Consider the following 14,029-nt stretch of genomic DNA (forward strand, 5'->3'; position numbering starts at 1 on the left):
TCAGTGTGGCCAATTGAGAAACATTGTCTAGTACTAGTAATATTGCTTTCATTGCTACTTCAGTCATTTTAATTGGGTTATTGACCAGTATTTTTATTCTGGCTATGTGTTATGGGTCCTTATGAAGCTGTATTTTGAAGGATACCTCCATATATTGCTATTTCATTCATTTTAATTGGGTTATTGACCAATATTTTTACTTTGGCTGTGTCTTTTGAGTCCTTATAAAGCTTTAGTTTGAAGGATTTCTCTCTCAGTTTTGCGTAACATTCTTTCATTTATTGGACCAAATGTTTCTGAAGACTTCGAAGTAACATTTGCCGCTGCTATAATTTGTTAAAACAATGAAAATTAGTGAGCCTTTACAAAAAGAAACATTGCAGGCCCACTGACACTACACAGTAAAAAAACAAAACAAAAAAACACATACGAGAGAGAGAGATGTTGTTTTCCAAAATAGTTTTTGATTATATAATGAATATGAATCTTTTGGCAATCTTTAAAATAGCATGTCTGAAAAAATACAAGTGAGGATAATTCCTATTAATTATTATAATTATTATGTTATATGAACTGTGGGGCATGTAGAAGATAGAAGCTTTTAGGAGTGTATGTGTTTAACTGAAGAAATGAATTTAAATGTGGTTTGAAATGTACAAAAATGCAGGCTTAGGTTTGCCTCTGTAGTTATAACATAAATCCCAGCTCAATTGAGGGCTACTGTGCAGGAAGCTGGAGAATAAATAACATCTTGTGGAAACTGGCCTAATGATTTTCTATTGCTTTTGCTCATGCACTTAGTCCAGTTGGAGCCACAAGAGAAAGCCATTAAGACACTGGTAGACTTACGGACATCCCACCAATACACCGCTAAACAAATGATAAGCTTTCATTTCCTAGTGAGACATCACAAAGGACTGAGCACTTGGATCAGCAAATTTTAAGCTTAGTTCTAGTTAATGATTAGTCCCGGAAATTTGGGATTAAAATAATCGGAATTACTACATTTCTGTTAGGTCAAAAAGATGCAAGAAGGCATGATTAAGCAGCTGGAAATTACTGATATCAGAATCATGTGCAACATGAAACACATACAGCACAGTAGTAATAAAAGTGTTAAGTGAACTCAGACAACAGAAAATGTTCTTTCATATAACAAAATATATGTTATTGTTTTTCAAGGAACATAACGTTTCAGTCTCGAGTATTGTATTGTTTATCAAATGTAAATGCTGATTATTAGTGTCCATGTTCACTTATGAGAACTGGCAGGATACTGCAGGATGCCCAAACATTTGTCCACATTTTTCCCAATTTGAATAATATAAAACATTTGTTTTGGCTTTTGGAGCGCGTGTTTGAATGCCTTCTGTGTATGTGTACTTTATAGTTTCAATTGTTGAGGAAAACCACCCTATTGTTGGTCTTTCTTTTTTCTTGTTTTACAACTTACCTTTTTAGCAAGTCAAGTATCTTGGAGAATTGCTGACTTGTCTAAATACAGTATAAACTTTGCTGGCATTTTTTTTTCTTGGCAAAATTCCTGCTTGTACTGTATCTATACTCATGCAACACATATAAGAAATTATAGATAAATGAGACAGCTTCACTTTTAGGTCTCATCAGCGCTTTTGGCTTAAAAGGTATTGCTAAACGTTTGGTTCAAGATGTCAGCAACATTTTTTAAGATCATTAAAGTGAAACAGGTCACAGTCGTGGGCGTGTAGGTTTCTGCTTCAAAATTTGCTTCGAATGCAAAAAAAAATAAAATAAAGGTTGAGGATTACAAACAAGGTGGCCCACTTCCCCAATCTGCCATTCTGTAAGATAGCCCTAATTTGCATATTTGAAATAAACTGCTCCCATTGGAGCATGTGTCTTTCTCCATTGACGAGGACATACAAAAAAATGTGTGTAGATTGTGTCTTTCAATAAAGTAAATGTGCAAAGTGAAAAATGTGTGCAGTTCAAATGATTAGACTCTACAATGTAATAATTGTCAAAGCTTCTTTTATTTTCTAATTTGCTTTCTATTAAAGACGAGCGCCTTCCAGTTATTCACTCCGCAGATGGAGCTTTTGGTCCTCACATCCCTGGCCTCATTAGGAGGAAAAAAAGTCAATATGTCACAAGACACTCAGCTTTGTTAACAGCTGCACAGCATCTTTCAATCCAAGTTCCCTCCCCCAGTCAGCCACATTGGCCTAAATTTTTCCCCTGGTGTTGGTAGATGCTAAGACCTCTATATCTCACTGCGGACTAATTAGTCAACCAGCCTTGTGTCTAGATTGTGAGTGCACCTCGATGAACCTTCACTTTTCAACTAATGGCTCCCCTCTCCCTGCTCTCCTAATGGCCTGCGATCCTCTCTCTTACTCTCTGTCTCATGGCAGTAAGTGATAGCTGTATCAATGACTTGACTAGTAGTGGCCTTTTAATTGGCTCATTTTGTAATATGATGTCTTCCTGGCTGTCCATCTTTAAAAGCAATCACACTTAACCCTGACATTGAAAGTAAGACATTTGTTCAGCGCAGTGTATCTGACCTCTGCTCATTGATTTACACTGACTTCCTCACAATTTATTTCAGGACATCACAGGAATTAAATTGCAGCATTTAATTAAAAATGCTGCCATTATGGACCCCCCCCCCCCCCCCCCCCCCACACACACACACACACACACACACACACTTGCGTGCAAAGTTCCCCAAACCCCCTCCTTTTGCGTTGATTTGCTAAGGAGGACAAGTTGATGTATACCAGTAGTTTGAACTCCGAGACCTCTATGCAGGCATTTATATCCTGCTCATTTGCATTAAGTATAAGAATGCTGTTTTGATTAGTCAGGCAATTGATCAGCTGATGATCATGTTTGATTAACGTAAAATAAAGTATTGTACGTTTATTCGGGATGGGATGAGACACATATACCACGTAACATTTAATCAGCAAGAACAAGATATTTTTTTTGCTAAATTTCTAGTATAATAATGCCTAATATCCATTTTCCACTTTTCAAAGTATTTTATTTCCCTAATCCCTATTGAGCAGACTACAAGAAATCTAACAATCTAGCTTTAAAGTGAAAATGTAAAACTTCAATAGAGGGATCACTTTAGTTATAGTCTTATTTTTCAAATGCTGCTGCATTAACAGCTGCAGCCGAGATCTTTCCTCTTACTGAATAGTTTAATGAAATTCATACAGCTTTTTGCAGTGTTTACAAACTGTGATTGTTTTTGCCAATATTTTACCATCCTTCAACTGGAAAAACAAAATGTTGTCATAACGATGATTTAAAAGTAATTGGAACATCCTAGCTAGCAACCTTGTAGCTATTGAGTACTTTGGTATTCAAATATCCTAATGAAAATTATATAGATGATTAAGGTATATGATGAAAATTAAAATCAAGTCATGGTACTTACTACCAAGTCCTCCGTGCTTTTTTGGGGGGATTTTACAACATGGCTCTGAAAACACAACTTCAAAAAGGCAAACATAATGCTCATTTTTGATTAAAAACACATATTTATGCTTATGCTCGTCAAACAAAGTTGCTTGTTCGTTTGTATATTTTTAAGGGTTCAAGTGATAATATTCAATGTTACTTTGAAAAAAAATTTTTGAGGTTTTTTTTATCTAGCATAGCATGACATGACATTAAGAGCTTCAGGAGTGACGCTGTGGGCTGAAATAGCACATTGAGTTAGCCTGGTTTGTCAAAAAGTGATCAGCAGGAACAGCAACTGTGTCAGCCTGTTAGCATCAACGTGTTCAGTCATTTACATCTATTAAATTGGCTTCGAAAAGTAATTCGGCGGCTTTCGCTGCCAACTCCGTATTGATGATGGACACCGCTATAATCCTAAAGTCACTGCTGAATGCTGGCAACAGGTTCTGAAAATTATAATGCCAGTGTAGTTAAATATTTTCAGCACCCTTAATTGGCGAATGCACATAATCTCAAAACATCTCTGTCCTGTTCATGTCAGGAACAGCAGTCTTTGACGGCAGTGGAAAGACATTACATCATCACACGCTGCCGAGACCAAGTTCAAAGTAGAAGCATGTACATATTAAACATTTATATACATATACATTTTATAGTAAGCTTTATTTTGAAGTTGGCCTTCTCAACACATTAGCAGTGTGTTTTACTGTCATGCAGAGCATCAATAATTGTTGCTACAATTGGCTTGAAGTAGGTACCTGTGGAAAGAAAAAAAGTACCTCAAGCAATTTCATTTTAACCAAGATACAAAAATAACAACAGTCGTCAGCCTATTGCTTGTAATTTGATGCTGGGATGAGTATCAACAGACTAAGTGGCATATGTATATGGAGCTGGAAAGAAGTGTGACAATTTTGGTGTTGAGTAATGCAGACTGTCACCAAGATCGATAAGAACGTAACACTTGGGTTGATTTACTCTAAATTGTGTGTTCAAAATTAATAAAGCGAATTTTTTTTGCCAGCTCAATGACATATCCTATCATATTAATTTTGAACACACAATTTAGAGTAAATCAACCCAAGTGTTACGTTCTTATCGATCTTGGTGACGTTGCATTACTCACACAAAATTGTCACTTCTTTCAGCTCCATATAATATGCCACTTAGTCTGTTGATACTCATCCCAGCATCAAATACAAGATAGATGAGATGTTTTTTTTTTTTGTGTGTGTTGCTTCACCCTCATTTATGATGACTAAAAAAGGATTTGTATTGTATCACACTAATGGTGCGAAGGGTCCAATGAATTGTGTGAATTTTGTGGCCAGTCGTAATCTGATTTATGGTCACAAACAAAAAAAGCAAATAATATTGTTTCATTTCTAATGTTTTTTTTGTGTGTAGCCCAACTTAAAAGATTACAACTCATGTGGTTTAGATGTTTTCTTTTTTTCGTTTATTTATTTTGATGGGACTGCTAACAATACTCAAACTAGATATTGTTGAAAGTGTTATAGTGGTCACGTTTGACATTAAATGGAAAATGGCTGCACAGTCTCAACAGGATGCTCACAGGAATGGATTGGTGACGTGTCCTTGCTCACTGTTCATCAAACCTGCTGTGAACTGAATCAAGCCATGCTCACAGGCCCCAGCATGACCATTATTTCGGGTGAAATGACGCACGGTCCTGGTCACGGGCTGTTCTTTGAAAAACTCAATGTATAAACCCCAATTTTTGCTTAAATTTCAAATAAAAAACAAAACAATGCAGCAACAATGTTTTCCTGTTAAAAAAAACAAAACAAAAAAAACCCCTAAGGTTTTCTGACATTAAAGCAACAGTAATTAATGTTTCAACTTTCATCCGATAGTCTCATAACTTCTGATGAGCCACCAGCTTACATCTCGGTGAATGATACTTTTCTCTTGGGATGAAGAGGTCTGTATCACTCACTTTTACTGGTACTAAGCAACTTCCAAGAGAGTGGCATTCACTCTGCCACATAAATAAACTATGGATGTGATGACTGCCGTATGGCATATGTTTTGTCCCCTTTTCCCCATTCATTGCAAAAATGGCTGTCGATTCCAACATGTTTAATGTTGTAAAGGCAAAAGCAGAAAAACAATCAAATTAACAAATGTTTTTGTCTGAGGAGATAAAGAAAGAGATACTACCTTGGACAAACAAGGATCAACACTGGCCTGGCTTTCATTCACGTTAACCTAAAGAAGAGGCGGGATTTTTGACCAAAGCTGCCATGGTTCTGTTCCTGGTGGACTAATGGTGGACTAAACTGGTGGACTTCCGAAGATCAAATCATAATGATAACATTAGCTTTTGAAAATGTGCGTCGTAATAATAAATAGCTATCAGCTTGATAGTTCACAATTCTTCAGTATGATATTGTTAATAGACCATTAGATTCATGACCTGATCACTGGAAATCCCTGGAAGCAAATGTAATTTATTCTGAATGCATGCCACGCCATGTATGTGCTGGTCATCACAACAAATAAGCCTCTTCAACATCATTGCTTTTGTTCATAAATTGCCACCATAATCAACAAAGCATGAAAGTTCCTGAGTGTTGCCTTAAGAATTTAAAACTGATTTATTATTGGCCATCGATTTAACACAAGAAAAATGCTGATAGATATGGATAGATGCTGTAAATTAACTGCTTTGCTAACGGATCAATACTTCAAAACTAGTTGCAGGTGTAAATACTTGGCCTATGTGCCCATTTCACCATCTCCATCTTGCTCCAAACCACCACCCTTCACCGCAGGCGCTGATTCCCAGATATTATCCTTCCATTATTGCATGACTCTCAATAACACAATTACACCTCTATGCTACCACTTGATATTGCCTGGGTAAGTGCAGTATTCAGCCCATCCGATCTGTTTATGCCCAAATGGAATTAAGCCGCCAGCTATATTATCCTGATGCAGTTCAAACTCATCTACATGCAGTATATGGAAATGAATCATTTTTCATTGGAATACGTTCTATTTGGTGTCCGTGTTTTTGGGATGAATTGCCGTATGTATTTTCAATGTTCCTCAAAGTTTCATTTTTCAATGTTTATATGTACTATTAGTTACATTTTTGTTTTGTAAAATGCCCGCAGTACCTTGTAGTTCATTACACCTTGGTCTGGCAGAGATGGTCACAGTGCTGCTATCCAAGTCATTCTCTTATATCTCCTGGAAATAGCTGTCTTAGAAAAAGCCAGTAATTCATTGATTTTTTTTGTGTGTGTGTGTGTGTGTGTGTGTGTGTGTGTGTGGGGGGGGGGGGGGGGGGGGGCAAAGAGCAAACAAACGAATGGTGATTGTGTGTGTTTTTGTGTTTCTGTTCAGTTACAATTCGGGAATCCTGTCTTCTCCCTTATATTTAAAACACTACCACACCATGCACTTCAAGCAAACCATCAATGCTTCTTGTGGAAAAAATATAAATGCCATGCCAAATGTTTGTGTACTTTTAAAATCGGTCCTGAAAGTGGGGTTTCAGATTTTTCACAGGCGATAGTGTCTCTAAGCAAACTCAATGAACGTGTCCTCTGCCCTAGTATTTTCTGATGTGGGTCTTGGCAAGAGGCCAAGTCTCACACTCTTCTGTTCTGCACAACTAATCTCTTGGGATTGGAGGCGCTTTTTGTCACCTAGTGATGAGCGCTTTTTATTTTCAAAATTGAATTAAGGGTCACTCCAAGTGTAGACCTTGATAAAAGCAGTCTAGCAGCCCTTAAATACAACATATACGTGCTGGATAAAATAGGAGGATTGTTATAGGAATAAAATAATAAGCGATCAGGTGTGTTGAAGATGAATGAGCATTCATTGAAAGTGCACCTTATAATCCGCTGCGCTTTATAGTTCAGAAAAAAACGGTACGTAAAGATGTCTTGTGCATATTTTATTATTGGCAAAGAACCGATTCACTCATCTTTATAAGGATTGAATAAATTAAGCTGATTTATGAAACTGTGGTAGAGCAGAAATTCAGGACATTTTACTCACTCATGTCTTTCATGTTTTTCAGGCACGTTACAAACAAAGCCTGGACCCCACAGTGGACGAGGTGAAAAAGCTATGCACTTCACTCAGACGAAATGCCAAAGAGGAACGCGTCCTCTTTCACTACAATGGCCACGGAGTTCCAAGGCCCACTGTCAACGGAGAAATTTGGGTTTTTAATAAGGTAACACTCAACTCATTAACTATTGACTGAGAGCGTATCACATGATTATACACATTGGAGTTTATATTTTTTTAGTTTTATTTTTTTTTTTAAATTTGACATTTAGTAGAGCCAGTACATTGTGTGTAAATCCCTACTTTGCTTGCAAATTAATCAATGTTCTTCAAAATTAATATAGGATATCTTGGACCTTATTATGTGGCCTAAAAATATCATGCGCTAGACTGGTGTGTCAAAACACCTGAGGGTTTTGCTTTAGAGAGAATACATTTTCCAGGGGATCATTCATTAATTCCTACACAATATGAAGTATATTTCTCTGCTTTTTTCTGACCTGATAATACCAATGTGGCGTCTACTTTTAATCAGTCACGTTATTCAATCCATTATAACTTGTCCTTGGCACCTTCAAGCTTTGCACATTAAACCCTGAATTTCACATACTGCGTTGCGTCTCCGCTCCGTTGTGCTGCGTCGTGCGCAGCATTATGCAGCCATGTTAATAAATGAGAAAAATCTAATAGCAAAAATCTACACTCAAATGATTCTAATGTTTTTTAAGATATATACTCTGATTATATTTTCCTGTATGCGGACCCTGAGCTTATATGAATTCAAAGAGTTAAATGAGATCAGCCGTAGTAATTTTATTCAACTGACTAAGTAATGATATAATAATTTTGCAAAACATACAAAACTATTGTAAGGCACAGATAACAATAACAAATGACGGAACAAAATAATGCTTGACATTCAAACACATTCCATTGAAGGATTTGTGATTTCTTTCAGCTTTCTTGTATACACTCATTGCATCTTGATCTGAAACTGTCGCCAATTACCACAGTTTGAATTATAGGGAGGAGAATTGCAGCACATTGGGGTGTTGTGTGTCAAGTAAGCTATTAACACCAACATCAATTCTGAAAAATTTTCCTGTGGGAGGCTGGTCACAGGCTCATTGCCTACTGCTGCACTGTTACTAGATCCATCAAAAAGAAGATCGGTGAGGAGAGAGGATGCTTCTCCAGCAATCCAACAGCATCATTGCAAAGAAAAGAAATTAAGAACATTATGAACAATCGTTATAGATCTAATGAGCTGGTTGCAACCTGTGACTTGGAAACTTTACAATAAAATTCCTGTTTAAAAACAGATTTTGATGAATGATCAGATGAGACTTTTTTTTTTAAATTACAATGGTGCAAGGAGTAGGTTGTTTAAGACTACATCTGTCTGATCAAGGCATTGGGATTCAGGATGGATTCTTCTTCGTTCTGACTGATAACGTTGTTATAGATCCCTCTTTGCTTGCTTTTGAGTAGCAGTGTTATGAAACTAGATTTTGAGTCCAAAATCTTTGGAAAATGGAGTCCCAGTTGCCAATACCGTCTTTCTTTTTTTTTTTTTCCATCTTTTTAATATTGTTGGGGGTTGCACTGTAATAGCAACCTGTTGGATACATGGGGTATGTGGACATTGGTCAACAGGAAGCCAAACTCAATGTCACCTGAGCCGGGTAGCTGAGTGTCTTGTTCCTTCATTGCAATTGAGCTGAATTAGCTTCATAAACATTCAGAGTGAAACTAAAAGTAAAAACAAAATAAACATTCGCCATTGCTAAATAATAAATGTGCCACAAATAAAGTTTGTGGAAAAGAGTGTGCATAATGCTAACATTAGCTATTGCAATGCTAAACGAGTATGGTCGTGATCTTTTCATATGATAATAATATTGTGAGCACAAGTATGAGGCAAATGCTATGTTTTTGGGGGTAGCAAGGGTCAATGGAAGCCAAACTCAATGTCACCTGAGCCAGGTAGCTGAGTGTCTTGTTCCTTCATTGCAATTGAGCTGAATTAGCTTCATAAACATTCAGAGTGAAGCTAAAAGTAAAAACAAAATAAACATTCGCCATTGCTAAATAATAAATGAGCCACAAATAAAGTTTGTGGAAAAGAGTGTGCATAATGCTAACATTAGCTATTGCAATGCTAAACGAGTATGGTCGTGATCTTTTCATATGCTAATAATAACACTTAAATAACACTAAAAACCGTAGCCCTACAGCCATTGCTTTTGAAGGAGTAAGAAAGTAACAACACATCACAAAGTCCAGCTGGAGGTAGGTTGGCTGTGGCAAGTTCATCTAAATAAGCATAGCTTATATGCTAAATTTTATACACAGCTGTTTCCTGACTGTGTCTTTAAATTAAAGTTAACAACGGATACTGCATAAAATAAATGTGTGTGTCTGTAGACTCAACGCCATACTTAGCCTGAAACAGCACAGATGAAGTGAAACATTTCAAAAACAGTCCTGAACAAATATTACTGTGGGCAGAGCAGGCGGCATGAATGGTTAGCATGTCCGTCTCACAGGTCAGAGTTCCCTGCTTCAATTCCGGCCTTTCTTTGTGGAGTTTACATGTTCTCCCTGTGCCCATGTTGATTTTCTGTGGGCAATCCTGTTTCCTCCCACATTCCAAAACTATGCATTGAAGGCATATTAAACATTTAAATTGTCCATAAGTGTGAGTGTGAATGTTTGTTCGTCTTTGTGTGCCCTGCTTTTGGCTGGCAACCAGTTCAGGGTGTCCCCCACCTACTGCAAAAAGACTGCTGGGATAGCCACCAGCATGCCAACGACCCGAGTGAAGATACGCGTCTATAGATTATGGATGAAAAGATTTAATATTGACCATAGAAGTTAGTTAGTATAAGGAATGGTCTGCCTTTTTGGGGAACATAAATATTGATCATCAATAAAGGTATGGGCTTTATTGCGTTTTTGGGGGGGTTGGCTTGTTCAATTTTTGATGTTATAATTTTAATGTTTGCTGCCTGGAATTATGTATTAAGTTTTCAACCAGGATATATGATAATATTTTTTTTTTTTTGGTTTGGTAGTGATAAGAACCAAATAATTTGCAGTGTGCCTGCTGTTATCCCAGGGCTAATCTTTAGTGAAGACATGAAATATTGTTTTGAGTTGTTTATTGCCCCTTTTCAATAAGCTAGCACCCACTCACCGTGATGCACTGTTGTTGTCCAATCTTAGAGGTTTCCACTCGATCTGTAGCACACCCTCGGGCGTTATGTCCTTCTAGCTTTCGCTGTTCTTTTTCCTCTTCCTTTTCCTTAGGTTGTTCTTACATTTTCATTCTAATTCATTTACACCTCTTCAGAAATGTATTGTCATTTGCTGAATTAAAATTCTGAATACAAAAGGAAGAGATGGTTGATGTATACACGAGACACCAGCGCTCGCTCTGACACTGTTGGTCCTTCATAGATCATCAGTGCCTTTTTGTTAGATCACTCTCATCTCTCCAAACTTGATGTAATCGATCATGAATTCTACCAAAGCAATTTTATGATACCATGCCACTCTAATCTTTTCACCATTTTCATCTTTTTTTCATCAAGAACTACACCCAGTACATCCCACTGTCCATCTATGACCTTCAGACCTGGATGGGGAGCCCTTCCATTTTTGTTTATGACTGCTCCAATGCTGGAATCATTGTCAAGTCCTTCAAACAGTTTGCCCTGCAGCGAGAACAGGAACTCGAGGTGCGTTAGCACATGCACACCCACACCTGCACGCATGCACACAAACACACTCACCTATTTGTGTTAATTTTCATTTTTTTCTAGAGCTATTTCTAATCAATGACTTCATTTGAGCAGCAAATTTCTAATTTTGCTGACTGATAATTTTTGCAGTGTAATCCCTGGAGCAAGGGTTTTATTGACAATCAAAATCTGACTTCATAATGATTGAACAATTGATTTAATTTTTAATATACCTTTAATCATCTGTTTTACACCTTTAACCCATTTTGCGTATAACACCAAATTTCACTAAGGAGTTTCTTTTTCTACATTTTCAACATACATATATGTTGTATATACATATATACATATATGTATATATATTGTGAAATTTGTGTGTCTATATATATATATATATATATATATATATATATATATATATATATATATATATATGTATATATATATATATATATATATGTATATATGTATATATATATATATATATATATATATATATATATGTATATATATGTATATATGTATATATATATATATATATATATATGTATATATATATATATATGTATATATATATATATATATGTATATATATATATATGTATATACAGTACATATATATATATATATATATATATATATATATATATATATATATATATATATATATATATATGTATATATGTGTATATATATATATGTATATATATATATATATATGTATATATATATATATATATGTATATATATATATATATGTATATATATATATATATATATATATATATGTATATATATATATATATATGTATATACAGTACATATATATATATATATATATATATATATATATATGTGTATATATATATATATATATATATATACAGTACATATATATAATATATTATATATATATATATATATTATCTATATATATATATATATATATATATATATATATATATATATATATATACAGTGGTACCTCGGTACTCGACCATAATCCGTTCCGAGGTGGTGGTCGAGCACCGATTTGGTCGAACACCGAAACCAATTTTCCCATAAGAAATAATGGAAACTATTTTAATCCGTTTTTACCATTAAGAAAAATACCTAAAATATTATAAGAACATGTATCTAAACAACAATGAGGACGTAAATGTGCACAAGCGGTACATGATAAAGATATATAAAGCATTATTAAGCATTTTGTATAATTTACTTACGTTTTGGAGAGTGGCTGATGGCATACGGGAATGGATGCGGCGAGGACGGGAGGGAGGGTTAATCCTTGGAAGGGGAATCCCCTTTCATGATGACGCTAGGTAACGCGCCTTCAGGGGTTTTCTCCCTTCTCTCTCTCTTCTGTGGAGGTAAATCTGGCTGGGCAGTAGCCTTCCTCTTTTCTTTAAGAAGGAACCTGTCCATTGTAAGTTGCTTCTGCCTTTTTTGTTTGTCTCTTCCGTTCGATAGTGGTCCTCACTGTTTTTCTCTTTGCCTTCCCCTTATCACTATCTCTCTTAGGACCCATCATTAAGGGCTAGCGCAACACAAAAAAGTTGAAAATTGGGAAGAAATACGTACTCAAACAAACTGCGTAAGTCTTACTCCGTTGGCGGTCTGAGTTGAACTGGCGCTTGAACTGGCCGAAAAGAGCCGAGGAGCGCGTTCGGGTCGGCTCGGCTAGGCTCGGCTAGTCGAGCACGGCTAGGCTCGGCTAGTCGAGCACCGAAAATCTGATCGAGGTCCGATGCATTACCTACTTGATTTTTTTGGTCGAGCACCGATTTGGCCGAGTATAGAGGCGTTCGAGGACCGAGGTACCACTGTATATATGTATATATATGTATATATATATATATGTATATATGTATATAGGTGTATGCCTAACCCTGGGGTGCATGAGCACATTACATATAGACACTTTTTTTCCAAGCTCAATAACTTGTGGTACAGCCTTGTCTAAGACACAACAGCTGTGTGTCAAATCCAAGTGTGTCATTAGAGCTCAGAAGCTTGGTGAAAAGAAAGAAACACTGGGTCTGAATATTATTTGAGTTAAGTCTATTTCCTGATACGTAAAGTTTAAATGCCTATTTAAAAGGAACTTGTTCAAAGGAGCTCCACTTTTTTTCATTTGTTATTTTTTTCAGGGTTTTCAGCACAGTTACGTCTTTATATTCATGCCAAATTTTGTATGACTTATTTTAACACATTCAAGTGAAGGAAAAAAAAAAAATCCTTCAGTATGTTGTGTTACATTCACCTTTTGGAAAATCATCAAAAAGTATGAGTGAGAGGGGTACTCATGGTATGACATAAATGTTTAAACCAGTGCTCTATAGAAGAGGTCCCCAACCTAAATCAAATAATGGGAGTCCTCAGCTTGTTTCTCTTTTCACACGAATGGGCAGTTGGGGGGGTTTCGAATATACTGGGTCTTTTCCCTTTCCCAAAGACATCTTACCCAGGGATTCTACATGCTCTGTTGTGGCTCCGCTCTGCTGCAATGCGCCTCGACGCATTCTTGTTCATGAATGAGAGCGGTTCCACAACATGCGTATCCAGCGCGCTGCGTCGCGGCTGCGTAGTTGTGCCGTGGTCCGCCAACTTTACGCAGAGCTTGAAAAATCTGGTCCACCGGCATTCCCCATGGTCAATTCCTAGGTCAGAAAGCACCAAACAAAAAAAAAATGTGATTTACATCCGGATTTTCAAAGAAAACGCACTCCACGCAGACAAGAATGAATTCTCCTTTGCTGATTGATTGGATG

The 14,029-nt window shown here is 36.3% G+C and overlaps 1 protein-coding gene across 5 annotated transcripts in view; it reads left to right on the top strand.

The window, feature by feature from the left end:
- Positions 1-14,029, top strand: part of rptor (regulatory associated protein of MTOR, complex 1) — a 120,499-nt gene that overhangs the window by 15,922 nt on the left and 90,548 nt on the right. For all 5 annotated transcript variants that reach the window (XM_088419991.1, XM_088419992.1, XM_088419990.1 and 2 more), the window contains exons 5-6: positions 7,517-7,675; positions 11,106-11,252. In XM_088419991.1, coding sequence (XP_088276117.1) covers positions 7,517-7,675; positions 11,106-11,252 — 306 coding nt within the window. The remainder of the gene's footprint in view (positions 1-7,516; positions 7,676-11,105; positions 11,253-14,029) is intronic.

This window comes from Hippichthys cyanospilos, chromosome 7, assembly GCF_059441005.1.
Source record: "Hippichthys cyanospilos isolate Australia breed blue-spotted pipefish chromosome 7, RoL_Hcya_1.0, whole genome shotgun sequence".
Classification (NCBI taxonomy): domain Eukaryota; kingdom Metazoa; phylum Chordata; class Actinopteri; order Syngnathiformes; family Syngnathidae; genus Hippichthys; species Hippichthys cyanospilos.